Raw genomic sequence first — 25,333 nt, forward strand, 5'->3', positions numbered from 1 at the left:
AAAGACAGTTAAGACCCTTCGCACCCTTGGTGCTGGAACCGAATAACCTTGAACAGTAAGACTGATTACTTTACCAAAACCTCCTGTCAGTATCCAGGGTGCATCCCTTCCCTTCGTGAAACTGTCTGTCCTCTGTGTTCCTTTACAGGGTGGTTGTATTTGTAGTGTGATAGAACTGCCTGTTGTAGTAATAATAAAGTATATATTTGTATACAAACTCGACTGGACTGTCCCTTTTATCATTGGGTAATAATTGTATTTTCGCTGTGTCGCAACTAACCAACAATCCTCGACCTTTCAGAGGTAAGACTGCAGTTCTGTCCACATTAACAAAACTGGACGAGGAGGTTTATAATTTGCTTGTGTTTACAATCTGTTCAGATCCCTTCTGGTGTCCTAGAGGTGTGGGGTTGATGGATGGTTTAGAAACTGATATTCATCCCTGTACCACAGGTGCCCCGAAAGTTGATTTGTCACAACATTGGAAGTTTAACTCTTGGTGATCTACAATCCAGGGAGGGAGCTAGGCAGTGTGGAAGCTATCAACTCATCCCCCTGATTAATGTGAATGCCAACATCATCACACGACATTAAATGATAATGTTGGGTAGAGGGATTATAGGTGTAGTGGGGAAAGAACAGACTGTCTTTCTTAAGCAAAGGAACGCTAACACACGAAGGTTCCTTGACAATGTCCTTCAGCATGCTGGGAGAAGAAGCCCAGCATATTTTGCCCTATCAATTTACACGACAAGGCCTTGAAAAACATCCACTGTCATTTCTTGGACGCTTTACTGAAACACAAGAACTTTGGGCCAGTCCTATGACAGGGATCAGGGCCACATGTGAGACCACCAATGTAAGGGCATCTGAATCTAAGGAGCATACTTGTCCTTGGAACTTAAGGGGTTAAGGTTAAGAGGATGAACAAGCACCACCTCGCCCAGTTGCTGTTTGATGAGGTGATGGAACCATTCCTGATTGGACTGAGGACTTCCCGGGCGTCCACCGTGCACCTAAAGAGATGTGAAGTAATCAAGACGCTTGCCCATACTGATGCCATGGTCACTGGTCCAGACACGTTGGTACACAGTGGTTATGATGATGATAGATACACCTGGCTTGCTCTATGGATCCAGGGTAAACTCGAAAGTCCAGCAAATATCAAAACAAGAATGGCAGTGTGATCCGACAAAAGGTCCTTCATGGTTGCTGATGGATTTATGAGAAACCTAGGGGTTGACTTCAAAATACATGTGGAAGGGACTTTGCAGGAACTGCAGAAGTTGTACAGCAAAGCTTGGCTGATGGTGTGGAGAGATGTCCAGCTCTCAAGTTGCACCTCTGGGCAAGAATTAATATGATGGAAATAATCCTCTTTCCCAGGAGATTGTATGTTCTCGACAATGTTTTGACTGTTCTTCTAGCAGTGTACCCAAAACGAGACACCCTTGCGAAAAAGGATTTGTCTGGGATGAACACAACCCACCACTGTCTCTCCAAGGACTATGCATCCGATCATTCCCAGGAGGTTTTGGTCCTGTGGACATTAAGCGATACCATGTGATGTTTTTTCTCTGCAATTGAGGAGAATGATGTGCCCAATTCTGATTAATTCAAAACTGTGGCTTGGAATGGAATCTAAAGCACTCATAGATGACATGCCAAGGATGCACGTCCTAGGAGGTAAGGGGGGAGAGACAGCTGCCACTGACTTCGCTGACAGTGACATGGCATGCAAAATAGAGTGCATCTGCAAAATCAACAATAGGCTCTGTGATAACCTTTATGGGAACACATCAGTATTGGGTAGTGCGGAAAGCAGAATTTATGATGACAAATTGCTAAAAAAAGCCATAGGAAGGGTGCAATAACTGTCATCTGGGGTGGTGACACCCCCATTGACTTCAAGATCAGAGATCTGGGCCTGTGTTGGACTAGGAAGAAGACTGGGGTCCAGCCTCCTGAGTTTCAGTAGCTGGGTCACTGACCTCTTATGGGACTACGGTACTATCATGGTGGGGCGTGTATTGAATGCAGACTTGACCACATCTACAAGACTCTTATGAAACGCCGTCAGAGTTACTTTTAAAGTGTAGGTCAGCCTTGTGTCATCCTGCGTGCCTTCGGGCCTAGTTGTCACACTTTCAGAGGATAAATGGCCAACCATGTCATCAAACATCCCTAAAAAAAGCACACACATGCAGACATGTGTTAGGAAGCTTCTGCCTCCATTTCCCCACCAGAGAAAAAGAAGAAGCTATGTCTTCCCCATGATGGCTGCTATTGGAAGCGTCAGAAGAAATAAAGGGGCACTTCCTTGTTCACATATTTCTGGACTGTGAAAGAATGAATGCTCTGAGAGATGGGAACTGTGAGGGAACCCACATGATTTAGGGACACACGCTTGAACACGGAATGACTTTGGTTCTGTTGAATGACCTGCCAGATTAGTGCAGGCCCAGGAAGGCTTCCTGAAGGTGGATCATGTGACCAGTCCCAATGGTGAATAAGCTGGCCTGCTTCATTGGTGAAGAATCTGGCCTTGCAAAACTGACCTTGCTTCATTGGTGAAGAAGTTGGTGAAGAAACTGGCCTTGCTTCATTGGTGAAGAAGCTGGTGAAGAAGCTGACCTTGCTTCATTGGTGAAGAATCTGGTGAAGAAGCTGACCTTGCTTCATTGGTGAAGAATCTGGCCTTGCTTCATTGGTGAAGAAGCTGGCCTTGCTTCATTGGTGAAGAATCTGGCCTTGCTTCATTGAGAAAGAATCTGGCCTTGCTTCGTTGGTGAAGAAGTTAGTGTGGAAGCTGACCTTGCTTCATTGGTGAAGAAGTTGGTGTAGAAGCTGACCTTGCTTCATTGGTGAAGAAGTTGGTGAAGAAGCTGGCCTTGCTTCATTGGTGAAAAAGCTGGCCTTGCTTCATTGGTGAAGAAGCTGGCCTTGCTTCATTGGTGAAGTAGCTGGCCTTGCTTCATTGGTGAAGAAGCTGCTTTTGCTTCATTGGTGAAGAAGCTGCTCTTGCTTCATTGGTGACGAAGCTGCTCTTGCTTCATTGGTGAAGAAGCTGATCCTGCTTCATTGGTGAAGAAGCTGGCCTTGCTTCATTGGTGAAGAAGTTGGTGTAGAAGCTGACCTTGCTTCATTGGTGAAGAAGTTGGTGAATAAGCTGGCCTTGCTTCATTGGTGAAGAAGCTGGCCTTGCTTCATTGGTGAAGAAGCTGGCCTTGCTTCATTGGTGAAGAAGCTGGCCTTGCTTCATTGGTAATGAAGCTGGCCTTGTTTCATTGGTGAAGAAGCTGGCCTTGCTTCATTGGTGAAGTAGCTGGCCTTGCTTCATTGGTGAAGAAGCTGCTCTTGCTTCATTGGTGAAGAGGCTGCTCTTGCTTCATCGGTGACAAAGCTGCTCTTGCTTCATTGGTGAAGAAGCTGATCTTGCTTCATTGGTGAAGAAGCTGGCCTTGCTTCGTTGGTGAAGAAGCTGGCCTTGCTTCATTGGTGAAGAAGCTGGCCTTGTTTCATTGGTGAAGAAGCTGGCCTTGCTTCATTGGTGAAGTAGCTGGCCTTGCTTCATTGGTGAAGAAGCTGCTCTTGCTTCATTGGTGAAGAGGCTGCTCTTGCTTCATCGGTGACAAAGCTGCTCTTGCTTCATTGGTGAAGAAGCTGATCTTGCTTCATTGGTGAAGAAGCTGGCCTTGCTTCGTTGGTGAAGAAGCTGGCCTTGTCTGACCTTGTTTCATTGGTGAAGAAGCTGACCCTGCTTCATTGGGGGAAGAGGGCAGATCTGGGACTCGAAGGTTGGCTTGCAACGAAGACCCAGCTGGCACCGTTGGAAATGAGGACCACTGGGATCTGCTCGCGGAGATGTGGGAGGGGATTTTGGAGCTCCATGGAGGAAGCTGCGCACATTAATGACTACGGGAGGAGTCCTGGAGGTGACATGGATTTCCATGAACTTCCCACGTAACAGCCCTGCACATCAGGTAGGAGGATGCTTTGGAATGTGGGAAACTCATGACCTCTGGAATGGTAGCTTGGGGTGGTCGGGTGCCAAAAGATCATGCCCTCGGCTAAATTATTCGAAAGCCAATAGGACTAGAAAAACAGGTGAACCAGGTTTTACTGTGACCCTGCCACTGGTAACTAGTAGGAGTCTGCTGTAAAAGTGGGACACTACCAGACTATCAGAAAATGAGGGTTTGGTGTGGGTGACAGTGGGGACGTGTGTATACTGGTTGGGTGAGTAGTCCAGAGTATGAGTTGGGACTATTTATAAGTGGAGGGCTTAGCCGGGGGAGCACCCCAGCCCTGGGACGGGTACTTAATTGAATCAAGTACAGGATTTCTATCATTTAGAAGATACTGATGGCCTAATGTTTCAGATCTATTGCCGAAAACCAAACAACACAATGAAAAGCAAAGAGAAAATACATGACCATGAGACTGTCTGTCACTAAGGAGAGCATGGGGAGTGCAGCCACTGTGTCGCTGATTCCTGATCATGGAACCAGTGCAATCATATGTGGATTGTCCAAACAGGAGCCAACACTGATTTTTCTATGCTGGTAAAATGCAGGATGCTTTAGCCAAGACACCCAGGGGCTGATTCATGGAATTATTTGCTCCGAAACACTGGGGTTTGTGCGCCATTCTGCCCGCAAATCCCAATTTGTTAAACACGGATTTGCGGGCAGAATGGCGCTCAAATCCCCTTTTTTCGGCGCAAATAATTCCATGAATCAGCCCCCCTCCAACCCACAATGTTTTGCTTTTCATTTTGGCTTGAGGAGTCTGACGTACTTTCTTTCTTTACATGTTTAGTATGAGCAGAAGTGATTATGCTTAAACTAGATAAACAAGAGAAAATGTCACCTTTTTCCAGTGCAGGTTCACAGGATGTAGGATAAAGGTATAACTTGTCACATTGGACTTCCGACGCATGTGTGGTCCAGATACGGATGCTGGACCTTTCCAGGTTGGAATCAACAGCCCCTGCCTCAAAGGGCCCAATGGCTACATCTGAACCTATTCTGGCACATTCCCGGAAAAGTTCTAATCTTCCCAGGCCCTCCCTCAAACCACAGGACAATAAGTTGGTTATACTTTGTCCCAAACTAATGTGTTCTGCATTGGCAACATCCTATAGAATCTACAGGGAAAGGCATATACTCGTCCATGTGGAAGGCATGGACTGCTAGTGTGACCTACGGTGGTGGCGGAAATGACTAAGATTGGTGGGGGATAGCATTTTGTGGAAATCCTAGAGTATCGCTTATTTAGTTTTTTCATTTCATGTTTTATAAAGCACTACATGTATAGAGGATGCACAAGCGTGCACTTATGGACCCTCCTTCGCCTACTCATGGACATTCCACAACCACACCCATGTAAGTTATGGCAGAAGAATAGCAGATATGTTGTATGTTGACCTGAAAAGATGATGGCGCTACAGTCAAGTGGTTCCGCTTGGTGCTCCAACCCCAATCAGCACCCGCAGATTTCAGCTGCCCCCCCTCACAGAGGGGAGCCGGATCTCCTCGAGTGATTGGGTCTAAGATGGGAGAAACCGAAAAGGTGATAGAGACATTGGAGCAATGTCAGCACAGTTTTGCAGGTTGGGTGACCTGAGCAAGAAGAGGCACGTGGCTGGAAGCAGGTGCGATGGCAGTGGTTGCCCGGTGGGAGCTACTCGCCTCCTGAGGCTCTGGTCAGACTCACAGTATAACGACAGAACCCAGATCCTCGAGGTCCAGTCCTTTATCTGATTATTTTTCTCTTTACACTCATTTCTCGGCGCAGATCATCGGAATGACCGTGTTCTCTCCTTCCCTTTCTGCTGGGCATGTCACCGTGTGCCCCACACGTTTTGCTCAGGCAGTTTTCTAGCTTCCCAGGTAGGGTCTGGCACCTTGGGCAGTCTTTCTCAAAGAGTGCCCCGATGTCTGTTTCCCTCTACCAGAACTCAGTGGCCTGTTAAGAAATCTGAACGTACATTTGTTCAACGTAGGATTGAAGCGTTTCTTTACTCCTGCAATACTTCTCAGTGCTTACAACTAAAGTGAGTCTTTAGTATTCAATTTTTCCAAAATTGTTACTTTTTCTTTGGACCACATTTTCCAACATGCAATACCAGCGATTCTTTCTTCTAAGACTTACAAGCCTGTCAGACCGTGTTTCCAGTGATTATTTTCTTTTTGAGCCTTTCTAGACTGTGGCTAAGTTGGTTGACTACATGTACCAGCATGCAACTCAAATAAATTTCACTTCTTATACTTTAGTCGGTTTCTTGAAGCTCACATACCAGTATGTATTTCTATTCCCTCCTCACTCTCCCTTGCCCTACTATTCACTTTTGATGGCTACAATTTTCCAAACAAGTTAATAAGGAAAGAACAACACTCTCCACAACTCTAGACCATATATACTTCTGGAAACTTATTTTGACAGAGCAGCAGCAAAACGCGTTTCAGAAAGAGACGCCACGGCTGTCATGGCTGCGGAGACAGAAAAGCGTCACCCACGCAGAGCATCGTGTTTCTCTCTTAAGGCAAATGCTAAGAGAACGTTTCTTGCTTCTACAGAGATAGAAAAAAGCAGACAGAGCACACACGCCTCATTCAGTGAACGTTCCAAGGCTCATTGACACAGAGGGGCTGCGTCGTATTGGGCCATGGCTGTGGAAAGGGGCCTGGCTATGTGTCAGGAGAGCTCGTGACAATCCCTTCAGCAGGGAACTATCCAACCTATCCAACATCCAAGGAGGCACACAGAGAGGATTTCACCCATAGAACGAGTCTGTTTGTATATGGCCTGGTGGGAGTGGTGTTCTCATTTCAAAATTATGGGCCGAGCTGAGAACGTATAAACAAGACCAAACCTTCAGGTCAGGAGGGAGTTAAATGGGTAGGTGCCATTTCGAGGCATGTGCTTGGCACATCAAGACCGATTCCATCACACATGGTTCAAATATAGTCTCAATTGCATACACCATGTCACAGAAAGATCAAGAGTCGTTAGGTCGAAGGATTCCATTGCTGGTTGTCTGTTACAAGGACCTTGTTCAGAACGTTAACAACTGACCAGACGCGAGAGACCAGGGACCATATCGCCGTTTGTCAAGGCGCCCCACCATTCCTCTGGACACAATGATGGGAAGGCCAGGATCAACAATCCAACATATAGAATTCTAACCTGGGTCAGCCCTGGGTTAAAACATCAGCAGATGCTTCAAGGTCTCCACTCGATTAATCTCTGTGCAAAATCGAAAGTGGCTTGTTTTATTGCCTGGAATGGAGACTTCAAAGCAATTACTTTGTTAGTTGGAAGCAAGTTCATCCCAATCTGTAGGAATTGGTTTCTAAATTGTTTGGGAATTTCTCCAGATATTTCGGGAAGGTACCCAACTTTCTTACTTGATGATCCGGCTGCCGATATAATTTGTATGATGAAGCTTTTTTCAGGGTTATGATCCAATCAAGCTCGTACAGTTTTGTTTTTATTCTGTATGGGTTAGTTAATAGGTCCGTAGTACAGCTAATATATTTCAACTTGAGATTGTTAGCATCCACCCAGTCCTTCAATGGACTGTTGGTGCATTTCCCCATTTCGTTGTATATAAGGAAAAAGAGTACTGGCCTCAAGACCTCGAGACATTTCCCATATAATGTCAGTCTTTTCCATTCCACTGTTGCCATTAGAGAGAGGGTACCTACTTATCTTCGCAGAATGTACATAGGAAGTTAACTGGGGAGTCCCAAAACCTTCCTCTCCAAAATGCACCTCCGAGCTACAGCCATAGCTCATGCTGGACTTTCAAAATTGCCTCTGCACCCTAAGTGAGGGTTGAAACAACTTTCATTTAAGAAAAGTCTAAAACCGGCACCAATGTGAAGCATCCATATTTCATATTTACTCTGGTGATTTGGCTCGCCAGAGCTTTGGTCTTACTTCAGAGGAAATCCACCATCAGAGATTCGACATTGCTGTTGTTGATCATGGTTCCCAGATATTTAAATGCTAACACCTGTTCAATCTTTGTTTGGTCGAGGTGCGAAGATGTTATGTTTGGATTTTTTTTCTCCAAGTTCTTACTAACACCAAGATCTTTGTTTTCTCAATGTTAATCTGGAGATCATTTTCCTCTACGTATTTCCTTAGTTCGTCTAGCTGCCGCTGAAGACCCACCAGTGTTTTATCTATTAAGACGAGGTTGTCCACGTAGAGGAGTCTGCTAATTTGGATCCCACCAAAGAAAGGAGGATAACTTCTCACTGTGTCGAGTGTTAAGCCAATCTATGCCAAAAAGAAATAAAAAAGTTCACGTGGCAGGGGGACACCCTCTCCAACCATTCTGTTAGTCGGGTCAAGAGGAGAGAGAGAGACGAACATCTTACTGATTACATCAAGAAGGGCAATTGGGCGATAGTTGTTAGGGTCTTCTCTGTCGCCCCTCTTGAAGATTGGAACCACTATTGCTTGCCTCCAGGAATCTAGGATGGTATGGGTGTTGGTTATTAATTCAAAGAGAAGTTTGAGGAACCAGGCCCATTCCTCCGGATGTTCCTTTAACATTGCATTGGTGAGGCCGTCTGGCCTAGGAGCACGGGAGCCTGACAGTTTCTGCAGTTTCGTCATAATGTGGTCCAGGTCATGTGGAACGTCCCAATAAGATGCTTTCTCATAAGTCTCTGTAATAGTTGGATTCCTCTTCCCTTCATATAATTTACTAAAGTGAGAGATCCAGGCTTCTTCTGGGACATTATTGGGATTTACATGCTCTGAACAAATGTTTATAAAGGACCAGAAGACTCTCGCTCATCTGACGCAAACTGTTTTTAACATAGTCTCTAAGTCCTGTTAATAGAGTTTTTGTCTGTGGGCACATAACCAGTTTTTATACTCCAGGGTAGCTGTTTTTGCTTTGAGGATGTCCTCTAAGGCCTTTGTTTGGCCAGCTCAGTGTTTCACCTCATTATTTTTCTTTTTTCCACCACCAATGTGTCGAAAGAATGTAATGTTGTTAACTGATTTTTGGTTCTTCCTTTATTTTTGGTGAAAAAACACCCCAAAAGAGGGGTACAGTCCACCTTAGAAACTGCTTCCAATGAGTTGTCTTCCTGATGGTCATGAGATAATTTCTCATAAGCTTCCTGATTGCTGTTTTTGGCATACATAATCTCCTTCCTCCATTACAGTCCTCTACAAGTTGTGCCCATTTGTGGACAGGTCCTGGGGGTTCTGCTTCCCAAGACATTTCCAAGAGATCGTGATCACTATGGTTTGTAGCGATTATTTTAAGGAATGGACTGCAGGAAGGAAAGCTCCTGAGACTAGGATGTAATTAAGGGCAGCCTTTTTTCCCATCTCTTGCCCAGGTCATACATGGTGAAATATCACCCACCATGCGGCCATTTAAAAAGTGCATGCCGTCGGCCACCAGGGGGCGCGCGGATGAGTCGCCTCTCCGTGTGAGCGCTCTACACAGGGTCCGGAAAGTGGCAGTGAGCCCCCACTTCGAGACCCCCCCCAGAGCTGATTTTTGACCAAGAGACGTGGGAAGGTGTCCCCCCCACCTGAGAGAAAACCCGGAGAAAATCGGAAGCGGCATCGTGGTGAAATTAACGCCGGCGCTTTGAGGCCTTCGGCGCGGCGTGAGTTCCGCGGAACTCCCAACCCGGGCCTGCGTATACGCGGGAAGTGCCGCCCTCTGAGTTTGATCCGGCGCACTTCTCGGTCCTCCGCGTGGAACCGGCTGCGCACCTCTGCCAAGGGCGGTTGATACCCCCACCGCGACACGGTAGGCGGACCCCTCACCCCCCCTGCAAAGCTCAGGAGGCCCTGGTGGCTTGGTCCTTCACGTCCCCCGCGTTGGCGGGTGCTAACGTCGCTTCACGACCCGAATGCTGTTGGAGGCCTCCCTTTATGGACCCTAAAACCAGGCTAGCGAAATATACGTTTTCACCAATTGCCAGATCCCCAGGGCCCTCCTTGATTTCTATAATGTCGACTGCAGGATCCGAGGCCGCCGCGACCAAGGCGGATGTTGCTGATTTGCTCGCCGAAATGAGGGGCATGCGAGCAGATATTGGCAATAGGATAGACAAGATCACGCAGAGGATCGACAAAATGGACGATAGGCTCGAACAGGTTGAGCACAACCAAACATCTCTGAATGTGCTGGAAGCACAGATGGATCACCGAATCGCAGATATATCGGACAGAGAGAATGAACTGCGCCTTAAGGTCGATGACCTCGAGAACAGGGAGCGCCGGAACAATATCCGAATATTTGGTCTTCCTGAGAAAGAGGGCGAAACCGAACTGGACCTGAAGCAATCGTTACATGCCATCCTGAAGCTCCTATACAACGATGACTCAATTGACGCGCCTAAAATTGACCGCATCCATAGGGCCGGAGGTAGACCGGGGGCCCCGAGATCGGTCCTGGCCCGATTCCATAACTATGCGGACAGAGCGCGAATCTTGGACAAGGCCAGAAGCGCCCCACAGCTGTCCTTGGAGAACTCCGTCATTTCACTTTTTCAGGATTTGTCATCCCTCACGTTGGCGATGAGGAAAAAGTGCTCTCCGATCACGAAAATGTTGAAAGACAAGGGCGTCAGGTATCGCTGGGGGTATCCATTTTCCCTCACTTTCGAATGGGAAGGCTCGACAAAGAGACTTGTCTCGGAGAAGGACATTGCTGACTGTACGTCGGATCTGCTGGGTGCGCCGGAGGGTGCTCCCTCTCATGAGGATCAAGGATCATCTGGTGGTGAATGGAAAGTCAAGGCTTCGCGGCGAAAAAGGATTCCAGGCTCTAGAAAATACAGAAAAATGAACACCTCCCAAGATATGGAACATTGACAGGGTGCCTGAGGTACTTTGACATACTATTTGGTTAGAGGTAAACTGGGAAAATTACTCCACCACGGAGGTTACGAACTCTCATGTGCGAGTCGACCTCCCTATATGTGACTGACTGTGAAAGGTCGCCTCCTCCAAGTGTGAGGTATTGTTAGCTCGATGTCTCGCAGATGTTAGAAATGTGATAAGGCACAATATCTCTGCTCCGCTAGCTCCTGGGGGAGGGTAAATGTCTCTGTTACTGAATTATTGTTATCGTTAAAGTGCACACAAAAGTTGGGGGCTCACTGATATATATTATCCTATTATGATAGGACCGCCTGTTTTGCGGTCTTCACGGGTGGTCCGAGTTCGGCTGGGTGATGTCAACCTGGGCGAATCGGGCGCCGAATGTGTTGGGGACGGGGAGGGGGGTGGGGGAGGGGGTGGTTGGGGAACACACTTCTTACACTGATTTTGACACGACGTACACGCAGACACACCTTGCGCACACCGAGGCCCACGATATGCTCCAGACGAGTTGGTCGTCGGTCTCCATGGGATTCTCTGGGAACCAATCCCTTCACGACGACCCATGCATAGCGATGGCCGACAGGAAATGTGCCATGGCACAGAGGGAATGGCCGCCCACGATCAACAATTACACTCAAGATGGCACTCACACCCCGTAGGGACACATTACGCATTTGCACACTCAACGTCAAAGGCTTGAACTCTCCCACAAAACGGTCGATGGTGGCCAGGGAATTTAGAAGGTCGAATGTAGACATCTTGTTCCTTCAAGAAACGAGATATCGGAAGGGAGAGGAGAAAGCCATCCCATCACGTGATATTGGGCTCACCTACTGGAGCTCGGGTATACTCAAAAAGGCAGGGGTGGGAATTCTGGTTCGTAAATGCCTCCGAATGACAACCCTTGACATATGGACGGACAATGAGGGGAGGGCGATCACGGTTGTGGGCAATATAGGGGGCACGACGATTACTCTGGCCACACTCTATGCACCCAATCAAGGGCAAAATCGCTTTCTCCATAGAATCTCTGAAAAAGTCTTCAATATGGCTAAGGGATACACGGTCCTGGGCGGAGACTTTAACATATGGATGGATAGCTCTATTGACAGACAGACCAGGGCTGATGCTTTAGACCCTCCCAACACTCGAACTGAGGCTGAAATTAAGTCTACCCTTGATCTTTATGGCCTTGTAGACAGCTGGCGACATCTACACCCGTCGGAAAAAGGCTTTACCTTTCACTCCCTCCCCCACGACACACTCACACGCATCGATTATATCTTTCTCTCTAACGATCTTCTATGTGTACTGCAAGCTGCCACTATATACCCCTCCGCTTGGTCAGACCACGACATGGTCACAGTTGACATATCCTGGGGTGAGCTGTCGCCGCGCAACACCAAATGGAGGTGTAATGACTCCCTCTGGGCCGACCCGGTCTTTAGAGAGACCTTTGAGATAGAGATTGAGCAATTCTTTCCGACTAATGATACTGGGGAAGTAGGGAAGGTAGCTGTATGGGAAGCAGCCAAGGCTACTTGGAGGGGTATCCTTATAGGGGAGGGGGCACGAAAGAAAAGGGAACGTACAATATTAGAAAGGGGCATCAGGGAGAAGCTTGCTGTGGCACAGAATCTGGCGCAGACCACCCCGGCTGATAGACCAAAGTACTTTGCTGAAACTAAGCAACTTAGAGAAGAATTGAGGATTCTTATTGCTGGTAAAACGGCCCAGACCTTGCAATACCTTAAACAGAAATACTATGAGAAGGGGGACAAGGCAGATGCTCTCTTGGCGGCCCGCCTCCGTGCGCAGAGAGCGGAGAGATGGGTCGACCAAATTGAGAGGAATGATGGCACCCTGATAGATACAACGGTCACATCCCCGAAGGACATACAGGAGGCATTTGCCTACTTCTATGAGGACCTATATATGTGTGACCCCCCTCCCCCTGTAGGGAGCGTGGATGCATATCTTGTGGGGGCGCGTCTCCCCGCCCTCACGGGCGCGGAGGCCGAATCTCTAGACGCTCCGGTCACTGGGGAAGAGGTGGAAAGTGCCATCAAGAGGCTGAAAATAGGGAAGGCCCCGGGGGAAGATGGATTTACACCGGGTTTCTATAAAGCATTCTCCACCCTCCTTGCACCCTTCCTAGCGTCCTTGTTTAATCACATTCTTGACACTGGGCAGGCCCCTCCGTCCTTTTCTCGGGCCCTATTGGCTGTAATTCCCAAGGAAGGCCGAGACCCTAAACACTGTAGCTCTTATCGGCCCATCTCACTTCTTAACATCGACGCCAAGGTGTATGCTAGGGTCATCGCGGCTCGGCTCGAAACATATCTCCCTAGACTGGTGCACTCTGACCAGGTTGGCTTTGTTCTAGGCAGGCAGGGCGCAGATACCATGCGAAAAACACTCCACTTATTATACGAGGCACAGGGAATGGAGGGGGACCCATCGCTCTTATCACTTGATGCTGAGAAAGCTTTTGATAGGGTGTCCTGGGACTTTCTAGAAAGAGTATTGGTCTCATATGGGTTGGGATCCAGACTCTGCCGTGCCATTAGAGCATTGTATGCCTCCCCTACGACATCGGTGGCGGTGAATGGGGGATACTCACGTTGGTTCCCCCTTGAAAGAGGTACGAGACAAGGCTGTCCACTGTCGGCGATATTGTTCGTCATGTCCCTTGAACCGCTGGCGCAGAAACTAAGAAATGACGGTAGAGTCAAGGGCATCACGGTGGGAGAAAGAGAGTACAAACTGGGGCTATATGCGGATGACATCTTGCTTCATTTGACCGACCCCTTGGCCTCAATCCCAGCTGCGCTTGAAATAATTGAGGAATACGGCGCGCTGGCCGGCCTAAAAATCAATACGGAGAAATCAGTCCTCCTCCCGATTGATAAGAGTAGAGATTCTGAGATCGCACGCTTTGCCCCGTTGGGAGTCCAAGTCAGCCTCACCACCCTCCGTTACTTGGGCGTTAATGTTACCCGTGACTTCGATTCCCTATATGGTGCTAACTTCCCCCCACTGCTACTTGCCTTACAGAAAGACAGCCAACGGTGGTCTAAACTCACAATCTCCTGGATGGGTCGTTTAAATGCCATAAAGATGGTCTTTCTCCCCAAGATATTATATTTGTTCCAGATGCTCCCCGTTAGGTTGCCCCCGGAATATTTCGTAGATGTGCGAAAAATGTTTTTGTCCTTCTTGTGGCAGGGCCAAAGACCCAGAATCCCAAGACCCTTACTTCAGCTCCGCAAAGACAACGCGGGAGTAGGCCTCCCGGACATGGAAACATACTACAGGGCGGCGCAACTTAGAGTCCTTGTCCCACACTTTAGGCAACGCTCGGAACCCCAGTGGATAGCCTTAGATAATTACCACCTTCGTCCCTTTATTGTGCCTGAATGGTTATGGGTCCCCAGATCCCAGTTACGTGAAAGTGTTAGATCTCACCCTATCCTAGGTACATTATGGGCTATTTGGAGACCAGGCAAGAAAATGGTTGGAGTCACGACGTGGCCATCCCCCCTGGGTCACCTTTGGTCTCCAGGGATCCGTGACGCCATACCGGAACCGGGAAGCTACGAAACGTGGTACCAGGCGGGGCTGGAAAGAGCAGGCCAATTATGGCGTGGGGGAACCTTCGTAACTATACAAGAGCTCCAGGAAGCGCTTGGCATAGGAGCACTCTCGGTCTTCCTCTATCTGAGACTCAAAGGGGTGATGACAAGGCCTGTATGGAAAGACCAGCTGCAGAGGGACCTTACCCCTTTTGAGGCGATCCTTGATCGATGTACAGGCTCCAGTGGTCTGATCAGTGCTATGTATTCGGCCATGATCGAGACTGATATCTCCCCTTCTTTGGTGCTCAAGGGCAGATGGGAGGCGGATATGGGCAGACAGATCTCCGAAAAGCTGTGGCTACACATCTGCAGACGCACTGCGAAGTCCTCAATATCCTGCCAATACAAATTGCATGCTATAAAACTTTTGTATAGATGGCAGTATGACCCGATCAGGCTCGCCAAAATGTACCAAGGTGTTAGTCCATACTGTTGGAGGGGTTGTGGGGAGCGGGCTGGCAACTGGCATATGTGGTGGGGGTGTACCATGGTCCAGACTTACTGGTCGGAGGTTCTTAGCTGGATCAGGGACCTGGATGATGAAGAGAGGGTGAAGCAACCAATGTTTGTCCTCTTCGGTCTGATCGAAACAGGAGACGACGTTGTAAAAGCGCCTAGGATGGTACAGGGCCTCCTGATGGCTGCGCGAGCTTGCCTCACCATGGTTTGGAAGCGGCCCAAGCTCCCTAGTAAAACCGAATGGCTTGGGGTGGCACAGAATCTCTACAGAATGGACTGCCTGACCGCCACGTTACGCGGAGATCGTACTAATGTTGAAAGTGCCTGGTCTGAGTTTAGAGCCAAGCATGCCCCGTAAAGACAAAGTGTGCAATACATTGTTGTGATTTGTGCCAATAATAGTAACAAATGAAGATTTTTGTTGTGGCGGCTCTCTGAGTTGCGTTATGTGTAATGGTCGGTCATCATACTCATATTCGAAGTTTTCTGGTGTTGTCTCGCTGTGCAAGGAGGTTTCCCAACCATTTATTTGGAGATATTAGAGAAGGGGGGGGAGGGGGGAGGGGGAAGGGTGCGACTGGGCGTTGTTGTTCTTGTTCACTATACTGTTCACTTTTCAGGAAATACTGTACAGGATTTATGTTGATGATACTTCTCTCTTGTGCTCTTTCTACTTATACACTGAAATTTCTTCATCTCAATGTAAGTGAATGCTCAACTTGTATAAACTCAATAAACTTTGAATTTAAAAAAAAAAAAAAAAAGTGCATGCCTCTTTCTGCCATTAGTGTTTTCCAAGCCGATCGTCTTGAGGCTGAAGGGGTTTGGTTAAGATCACCAACGGAGGCACCAAGCCATAACATACCAGTTGCGTTTAGGTCACCACAGGATGATGTTTGTGGCTTCATGGTGAATATAAGCATCATCAATCAATCTTTCTGCAAGGTTCAAAAAGGCTTTGGTCGTAATTTCCATCAGATTGCAGTATAGGTTTACACTAGCCAGGCACACGCCCTTCGCCTGGCATGGTTCCACCATTGAAGGAGTCCACTCAGTGATGATTTCTGGCACAAACACGTTTGAAAAAAACAGCTTGGTTAGTTTTCGGCCTGCCTCTGTTCAAACAGCAGTCAAGAGACCTGAGACGGGTCTTCCCTTCGCCTCCTCTGCAGACAGGCTTATAAATAGTTGAATCCAACTTAACATTGTTTTTGCATCATCTAGGTCACCTGGAAACATAGGAGGTCGTAATCTCCTAAATTGACGTCACTCTTTGACGAAAGATGTTTAAAACCTCTCATGTTCCATGGTGCCATCTCCAGCTGCCTGCTGGTTTCCCCTTTGGGCAGCTATGAGCTCTTCTTGTCTGCCAGAGCCCATGATAGCCATGACCATGAATAGCTATCAAAGTTATTTGCCACATTCGACGAGGGCACTGAGATATCTCTTTTCGGTTAAAAAGCATTTTCGTCCTGGATGGTGATGGTAAAGTTTGTCATCTCTTGGCCCAAGAGGTGCGATAAGTTTGCTTTTTCAGTTTGGAAGGTGACTCTTGTTGGTGTTGGGTTTCCGACATTCTTTGTTATCTCACGGGATCTATAGACTTTTAATTAGTGAGCCCCATTTTCGTTGGTCGGCCTTGCCGCCTCAAGCTGTTCTTTTGCATCGTTCATCCTCGTATCATGGTCTTTGTTGTAATTGTAATTCTTTATTCATTTATGATGCGCACCGGCCCATAGGCATCTCCTCAGGTTTTGAACCATTTCCTGCAGTCATCACTGGGACATCCCCAGTTGTTTATTTTACCAACGTAATATTGAAGGCCAGCGTTAGAAAGCTTTCTGCTACTTCTTTTTTTAATTAGATTTTCAGCAATTCATAACAACGTCACATAGATCCAATAAAATATTGCAATAAGCATTCAATAACCAAAGTTTCCGAACATCTAACATCGTATACTTCATTACCATAACCACTCTATGTGAAACATAAAATAAAAAAGCATTACCAAATGTACTCACTAACCCACAATAAACATCACAAAAGACAACATGAACAAATAAGAAAAATCAAAAAAAGAAAAAATAATAATAAAAAAAAGGGGGGCGGTGGGAGTACACTTACATTTTCTCACATCTATCTTACCCACCTCTCACAGTCTCACTACTATATCAATCATAATGGGCTTCAAATTATCCCCAGGACCTTAAGTAGTCTTCCTCTTATTCTTCATTGAGACCTTATCATACTTTGATAGAACCTGTAATTCCACCAACCGATCTTCAATATTAGGTTTCTTCCTCGTCTTCCAAATCCTAAGGATTATCTTAATCACTACCATCAGCTTTCTGCTGCTTCTAATAGCATTCCCTTGACCACCAGTGATGGTATTATTAAGTAAGCACGGTGCATGCAAATATTATCCACAAATTCAATTATCTTCAGTTCAGAAGATAAGAATTGGCAGAGGTTTGGAATTCCGAGCAGTAGGTCTATAACACTCTTTCTGTTCATTATGAGAGCATCGTCCTGATTCACTATTCTCTCCAATTTCACTGAACGGTTTGATTTTACCATACCCAACCCTGCTTGCAAGCGATTGACCGGCTAAGTGGCTCTCCCCTTGAAAGCGGACCCTGTTTTTACTGGTTATGGCCAAAGGGTACCATTTATCGGTATTGTGTGCCCACTCCCTGTTGTACCATTCTTCTGTCTAGCACAATCCAAGTGGGCGCACTGGCAGTTCCTGTCAAGGTTTTTTTGAGCCACGCTCCTAGCTTTTACGATGTCCTCAATGTCATTGGTTAAACCCACTAGAGTGTTTATACCTTCTCTAGGGTGGTCTTTTTCAACGGGTGGGTAGTGTTTTAGAAGAAATATCTGCCTTCTTTCTTCCAAGGTCAAGAACCGTGAAGAAGAGGTCCCAGCTATTGCGTTTGCCTTCGCAATGTTACCAGACAAGGTCTTTGATGACGAAAGCTTTCCTGGAGAAGGCCACAAGTTCTGGTCAGCCGTCGCATCCTCCAATGAATAAACAGACAAGTTCATAAGATCTTGATCAGATAAGTCAACCGCTTCTTTGTCTCTACTCTCCAAGACTACAATAAGCTCTGCTTTGTCAGCTGACAAGATTGAAGGGCCCGGTGTGAAAACTGGGGTAAGATGGAGCCCATCCCAGCCATTTCTACCAAGAACTTCCAGGAGAGGTTGGCCTTTCTGGAGACCCCAGGAGGATTTTGACTTTGGTGGACAGTACAAAGGTTTTGATAGGTGTTTAGAAACACATAGGGCTGCAGTTTTATCTTCTTCCTTTTTTGCACAAATATCCGAAATTCTTTACTTTTAGAACCTGCCAGGTTTTTTCCTAGAGTAGAGGATTGAGTGTTAGATTTAGCCTTAATGCTGCTGGTGAAGCCCCCCAGATGTTGATGGGTTCGGAGACCTTCTCGGTCGGGAGGTCTGTAAATAGATCCGCATCTCGAGAAGATGTTTGGGCTGCTGGATTGTTGACTTGCGCTATCCCCTCCCTCCCCCTAATCCCTGCTCTTCCACTTGCCCCTATGCAGCCACCTCTCCTCCCTCCTTCTCTGCCTTTCCCCTGTTCTCCGCAGACGAGGTTTCTAGACGGGTCCGATCTATGAAAGTCTCGTCAAAACAGGTTCAACCCTGTTCCTCCAAAATTATCAAGGACCACATCGACTCCCTGGCTCCTGCCCTGGCTGATTTCTGCAATCACTCCTTCACCACTGGAGTCTTCCCATCCCCCATGAAGCACTCCCTTGTGCACCCTCTTCTTAAGAAACCCTCTGCCGACCCCTCCTGCCCAGCTAACTATCACCCAATCTCCATTACGCCCTTCCTGGGCAAGCTCCTGGAGAAACTGGCCATCTCCCAGCTTTATCTCCACACTGAATCTTTTCGTTGTCTCCATGACCATCAGTCTGGCTTCAGAGCTGCCAAAAGCACAGAAACTGCTCTCCTAAACATCCGTGAAGACCTGCTCTCCAACCTTGACTCTAACACCCCCTGTGTCCTCATCCTGCTTGATCTCTCTTCTGCCTTTGACACTGTCAACCAGGCCATCCTGTTCAACCCTCTCCGTGATAACCTGGGTATCACTAGTCAGGCACTGGCATGGCTGACTTCTTTCCTCTCTGACTGACCATCCCAGGTCCAACTTGGGTCCTTCCTCTCTGCTGTCTTTGTCTCTACCTGTGGTGTCCCCCATGGGTCTAACCTCTCTCCCTGGCTGTTCAACCAATACCTGGCACTCCTTGCCCACCGCATTGCTGCTCTCTCACCCAACTTTCAGTGCTATGCGGATGACACCCAGCTCATTTTCAGGCTACCCTCTGCCTCCTGCTCTCCTTCCCTCATCTCTGTCTGTTTGCTATCCAGGACTGGTATGCCGCCAATGACCTCTGCCTTAATGCCAGTAAGACTGAGATTCTCCTCATCAACACGCCCGCTCCCTCCTTTCCTGCAGCCCTCTGGCCGGCCTTTCTTGGTCATCTTCCTGCTCCCATCTGCATGGCTAAAATCCTTGGGGTCATCTTCGATTCCACACTCTCCTTCTCTCCTCACATCTCTGACGTCTCTAAGAAGGCAAACTACCAGCTGCACCTTCTCAGAGGTATTCTCCCTTTCCTCTCCTTCCCCCAGAAGCTCACTGTCTCCAGAGCTGTGGTTCTCTCTAGGCTGGACTATTGCAACAGCCTCTTTCTAAATCTGCCTGCTTCTACTCTCCTCCCTGCAACTCATCCAGAACAGGACTGCGAGACTTGTCCTTGGCCTCAAGCCCAGGGATCGTATCTCTTCAGGACTGAAATATCTGCACTGGCTCCCAGTGGCTGCAAGGATTAAGTTTAAAACCCTCTGCATCATCCACAAGGCCTTCTGGGCCTGGGGCCTCAATACCTTCAACTCTCTCTTCCTAAATATCTCCCTTCTCGAGCTCTTTGCTCATCGCCTCCAACTCCCTCAGGGTCAGTCGCTTCGCCAAGCAACAGGTTGGTGGTAGATCTCTTTCTTCGGCTTGTGTCTCCATCTGGAACAGCATCTCTGCCTCCCTTAAACTTGAGGAGAACCATTTCCGGTTCCGGAAGCACCTCAAAACCTTTCTATTTGCTTCTGCTTTTTCTCCTCTCCTCAACCGGAACTGTACTGGCTACCTGGACACCCTCTGATCTTGGGCCCAGGTCCCTCCACCTCCAGCATCACACCTGCACTGCCCACCTTGCAACCCCCGCACTTGGGGACTGTTTCTGTATCCCTACAGTCCCCCTTCCAGCCCTTGACACCTGATGTATGCACTTACCTATGCACTTACCCTTGCACTTGCCACTTGCTGGCCGTTACTTTACTTATTGTTATTTCCTATTCCCATGTTCTGCACTGTCCCTGCCCCCCTTCCCACACACTTGCGTGATCTGAATGACACCTGGCCTAGTAGGATTGTTGTCCATCCTCCCATTGTTACCCTCCCTTGCCTCGTCGCACCTTGAAACACTTGTGTATAGGCGCATTACAAATGCCATAACATATGATATCATATCATGTTCACTTCCACCCTTGAAAGGGCTGGTTCTTCAAGTCTCAAGATAAGCTCTCCTTCTTGATCCACAGTGCTTTTATACAGGTGCAGGGCGATGGTGAGGGCTGATAGATCTGATCATTCAAAGCCAATGTCCCTGGCCAATGATTCTTTGTTGATCCTAAGGTGTCCTGGAGACTTCTCACCCTTGGTTGCATCACTCATGGAAGTCTGACCCCTCTCTCTGATTCTCTCAGCTTCCCAACATAGAGCCGGTGTGAAAACAAAATCAAAATATCGAGGCTGAGTACCCCAAAAGGAAATACACCGAACACGGGTTACAAAGGAACATACAAAGATCTTTTTATTTTATACTGAACAGTTACAGAGAAAAAAGGTAACAGATAGCTATCGGCCCTCAGTACAACACAACAAACTCCAGCGTGGTTCAGTGTGCTTAGTGAGAGACGCTGTATATTAGAATTCGTTGCTCTTTTATCCCATTTGCGAACATGATGTCCAACCCTACTTCGGGTTAATATTCCTCTAATACATCACTGATCTAGGGTTTGTGCCGAGTTCATACCACTATATGCATAGGGATTGCCTTTAATACATTCGCCAACAAGCCTACATGGTAACAGTGTATTTTAGGATTTCTAATAAAGATATTCTCAAACATTAATACAATGTAGTTAAACAAGTGTTCTTAGTTCAGTATTTGGATACATTGTTCATAACATATGCTCGTGGATTAGTTTCATTGCACGAGTAATCCTTTACACACAGGTCAGCGAAGGACAAGGTCTCAGTTCACGACCCCAACAAGTGGCCTGCAGGCAAGTTACATATTAATTGCACACAGAGTTCAAGATGGCCATGTTGTATTCCGGAATGACATCGTCCACCATTTTAACTCACAGGGTGACTTTACAGAGAGAACATAAAATGGCGGATTGACCTAAAATGGCGGTTTACATTGATTCTAAGGTCAGGACCTTGCAACACGGATTCCTTCTCAATTGGCTTATAAGCAGCTTGGCATAGGCCAATATACATATATTCGTTGCAATAAGAGGTACGATATAATTTCCTGTTTGACACCGGCAGGGTGGGAATTCGGTCGCAGACCTTATTCTCCGAGGTCGCTGCTACCTCTGACCCTTTAACCACCAGAGGGCCCGAAGGTGTAACAATGATTGAATGGGGGCTAAGGGGGAGAGGGTACTGCAAGCGATGACTCATGTTCTGTTAACAATACAGCTTTGTCTGTTAGAGGGCGGGGCAACACAAATCCATGGATGGAAGCGCACCACAGGGATCCTGATTTCTGGCAGAGCAATCAGGGTTGGACATAAGCAAGATGTTTAAAGAAGCTGTTTTCAGGTTACGTTTTGCCAACAGTTCTTGCAAAGGTGGTTGCTTTTGTGGGGAGCCCTATTGGAGACGGAATAACCAGGCAAGGCTAGCAAAGCCAGCGCCAAAAATGCCCGAAAATGGAAGGAGAGAGGCAATCAAGTGGAGACCGTACCTATATGCTGAGTCCTGCCGGGTCTGGTGTTCTAGGTCGGGTGCCCAGCTGAAGCACTCGTCTCAATCTGGCCGTGTCCTCGTAGTGCCAGAGCAGATGCCTAGTGCTGCTTCCAAAAGAAATCTAAGGAAAGGACCTAACGGCGTCCTGAAAGCGTGTCAAGCTGAACACCAGGTAATCAGAAGCCACTTCTGACACCGTAAACGAAAGGCTGTGAAAGTTTGTGGTTGGCCGAGTGGAAGTTCAGAGGCCTTCACACACAACCTAAGTTCCTCCGATTCCACATTCCCTGAGAAATGTGTGATTCTCCATACTATTTGCCAAAGTGACCCTACATTTTGTTGCCCCACAAGGGGCAGTGCCCCCGGTCAGGCCCGGCCTGGGGGGGGCGTGTCGGGCGACTGCCATGGGCACCACACCCCCTAGGGCGCAATTAGCCCCCGCCACACCAGCTCGGGGGAGTCTTTGAAGGACTCGCCCAAGCTGGCATAGCGGGAGAAGACGCAGCAGGCGGGCACATTCAATGAGAATCGGGTGCTCAGCACCCCATTGTCACCAAATGAGCCCCTCTGACACGGGCGCCTTCACCAACAAAAGGCACAATTAGCCCTCCACCACGCCAGCTCGGGGAAGTCTTTCAAAGGCTCCCCCGAGATGGCACAGTGGCAGAAGGCATGGCAGGCACCTCATTGTTAGTCAATGCGCCCGAGGCAGCGGAGCGCATTTAGGAACAATAGGGTGCTGATTCACCCTATTCATAGAATTACCTCCTCGCCTGAGCAAAGAGGTTTAAAAAAAAAAAATAATAAATAAATAACAAAAGGTGAACCTTCCTGGCCACGCCCTCTTTTGACCAGGGGCGCACAGGGTAAGGTGGGGCGACAATTCGCCCAGGGCGCTGCTGCCCATAAAGTGGGCCCTGCCCCCGGCATCTCGCAATCGCAAGCTACATTGTGTAAGAGGAGTCTCCCCAAGTACTGCATAGGCAAGCTTCTTGCACGCCAATCTCCCACTCTAGCCACAGGGCCAGCAGACTCTGCAGCCCATCCGTATCTGCCGCTGTCCTACAGGCATGTGACAATTCACTTGCCCATTTGTTCAGCTTAGAGACAGACATGCCACTCATTTAGACAAAGACATTGGGTTGCCCATAAACTTATTTTCAAAGTTGCCCAGAATAATCCAATGGCATTTTCCAACCATAGTTTGGCTTTTACTTCTCACATACTGCTACCAGCTGTGCCTATCAACCACACTGAAAACAGAATTGTCACTTTTGTGGCACAGAGTCTTTAGCTGCCCTTCTTTGCAAGGCCTCTATATTTTTCCCAGTTTTTTTTTTCCCCTGCCTGATACAACACCATTTGCATATTGAGGTCCCATGAAAGACCTCAACAGTGATACACATTGGAATGCTCCCAAGTGAGGTTATGTATCTCACGGGGTTAAGAGGAACAGAATATACCCTCTTTCCCTGTGTGAAATGAAAAAACTTTGTTAAAGGGATGTTATGGTTAAGCTGCACTAATAAAAACCTATGAAATTAAATGAAACATTTTATTAAACGGACGTTACATGTAAAACCGAAAACCACCAGAAATTCGCCTGTTATGGTAAGCTAAGCAACCATAACTCGCGTCACCAGCGTGCACTGCTAAGACTAACACCCTGTACATGAAAGATGACATCACAAATATCATTGATGACATCACTGATAACATCACATATCTGGGCCACTTTTTTTGTTTTTTTGTTTACTGACATCTGTAGGCTACTTTTTCTTTTTACTGATAATGAGAATTTTAAAAATGGAGAAGGTGTTATATATAAACATTAACCTTCTTATATCTTCTTTAAGTACTTTCTATATAGTTTGATTTGAACTCATAATGCACATACACGAGCAATATGCAGGCCTCAAACACACAATTAATTTGTCTACATGATAATTAACTCTAATGTAATTGTCATTTTTTTGTGCTGTTGTTTGATATGATATTATGTGATATGTCATGTATAATGCACCTGTACACAAGTGTTTCTAGGAGCGACAAGACAAGGGAAGGAAGACAGAGGGAAGACAATTCAAACGATCTTACTAGGCCTTGTATCATTCGATCGTGCAAGTGCGAGAATGAGAAGTGCAAGGAGAAGGGGGGAAGAAAAGTACCAGGGAGAGGGGAGGGGAACAGGGCAGCATTGCTCAGAGTAAGTGCAGCCAGGGCAGCGCAGGCTCTGGGAAAGTGCAAGGAGGGAAGGGACTGTTCAGGTCACAGTTACAGCCCCTAACTGTGTGGTAAACCCGGAGGCAGTGCAGGAGTGACTGATCAAGAAAAACCTTATACCCAGTGAGACTTCTGAGGGTAGCCAAGCAACCAGTTGGTCTACCAGGAAGGTAGGCCAGGTAGGTCAGCTGGGGAGGGAGAGAGAGAAAGCAGAGGAGAAGAGCAAAGTTGTGAGCTGCTTACGGAACTTCAGGTGGTCCAGCTCAATTTTGACAGGGGCATGAAGGCCATTCCAGGGGGATGCACCTGCAGAGGAGAGAGATGTATCCCCCACTCTCGGCCTGGAGAAGCACCCGGTCCTTAGAGAGTTGGAGGTGGCTGAGTGAAGAGCTAGAGAATGAAGGTATTTTGGAAGAGAACACTGCCCTGACCCCAGAAAGCTTTGTGGATAATGCAAAGGGTCTTGAACTTGATGCTTCTAGCCACTGGGGGCCAGTGGAGAGATTTCAGGGCTGGAGAGATACGGTCCCTTGGCTTGAAGCTGAGGATAATTCTTGCAGTCCTGTTCTGGATCAATTGCAAAGGGCAGAGAGTAGCGGAAGGTAGATTGAGAAAGAGGCTGTTGCTGTAGTCCAGCCTAGAGAGAGTACCTTTGAGGAGTTGCAGCTGGTGGTGGGACTTCTTGGCGATGTCCGAGATGTGAGGAGAGAGAGACAGTGGAGTCGAAGATGACACCAAGGTTTTTGCCTCACAGGAAGGCGAGGGAAGATGGCCCAAAGAGGGGGGCCATAGTGAGAGAGGGAAAGCGGGAGCATGGGTCCCAATGAGCAGGATCTCTGTCTTAATGGAATGAAGGCAGAGATCGTTGAAGGTGCACCAATCTTGAATTGTGAATAGACAGTCAGAAATGAGCGATGGAGGAGAGGAGGCTGAGGGAAGCCTGATGGAGAGCTGAATGTCATCCACATAACACTGAAAGTTAGAGAATGTGGAGATCGGGTGTACAGAAACGGGCGAGTAGGGCATGAAAAACCAGGGTGAGAGAATAGATCCCTGGAGAACGCAACAG

General features: G+C 47.6%; 1 protein-coding gene across 1 annotated transcript in view; it reads right to left on the reverse strand.

The window, feature by feature from the left end:
* LOC138487255 (somatolactin-like) overlaps positions 1 to 8,634 on the reverse strand; it is a 74,294-nt gene extending 65,660 nt beyond the window's left edge. Inside the window, exon 1 of the mRNA XM_069613885.1 lies at positions 8,394 to 8,634. Coding sequence (XP_069469986.1) covers positions 8,394 to 8,634 — 241 coding nt within the window. The remainder of the gene's footprint in view (positions 1 to 8,393) is intronic.
* Between the last annotated feature and the right edge of the window lie 16,699 nt (positions 8,635 to 25,333).

Source organism: Ambystoma mexicanum, chromosome 9 (genome assembly GCF_040938575.1).
Source record: "Ambystoma mexicanum isolate Mex_15411 chromosome 9, UKY_AmexF1_1, whole genome shotgun sequence".
NCBI classification, from domain to species: domain Eukaryota; kingdom Metazoa; phylum Chordata; class Amphibia; order Caudata; family Ambystomatidae; genus Ambystoma; species Ambystoma mexicanum.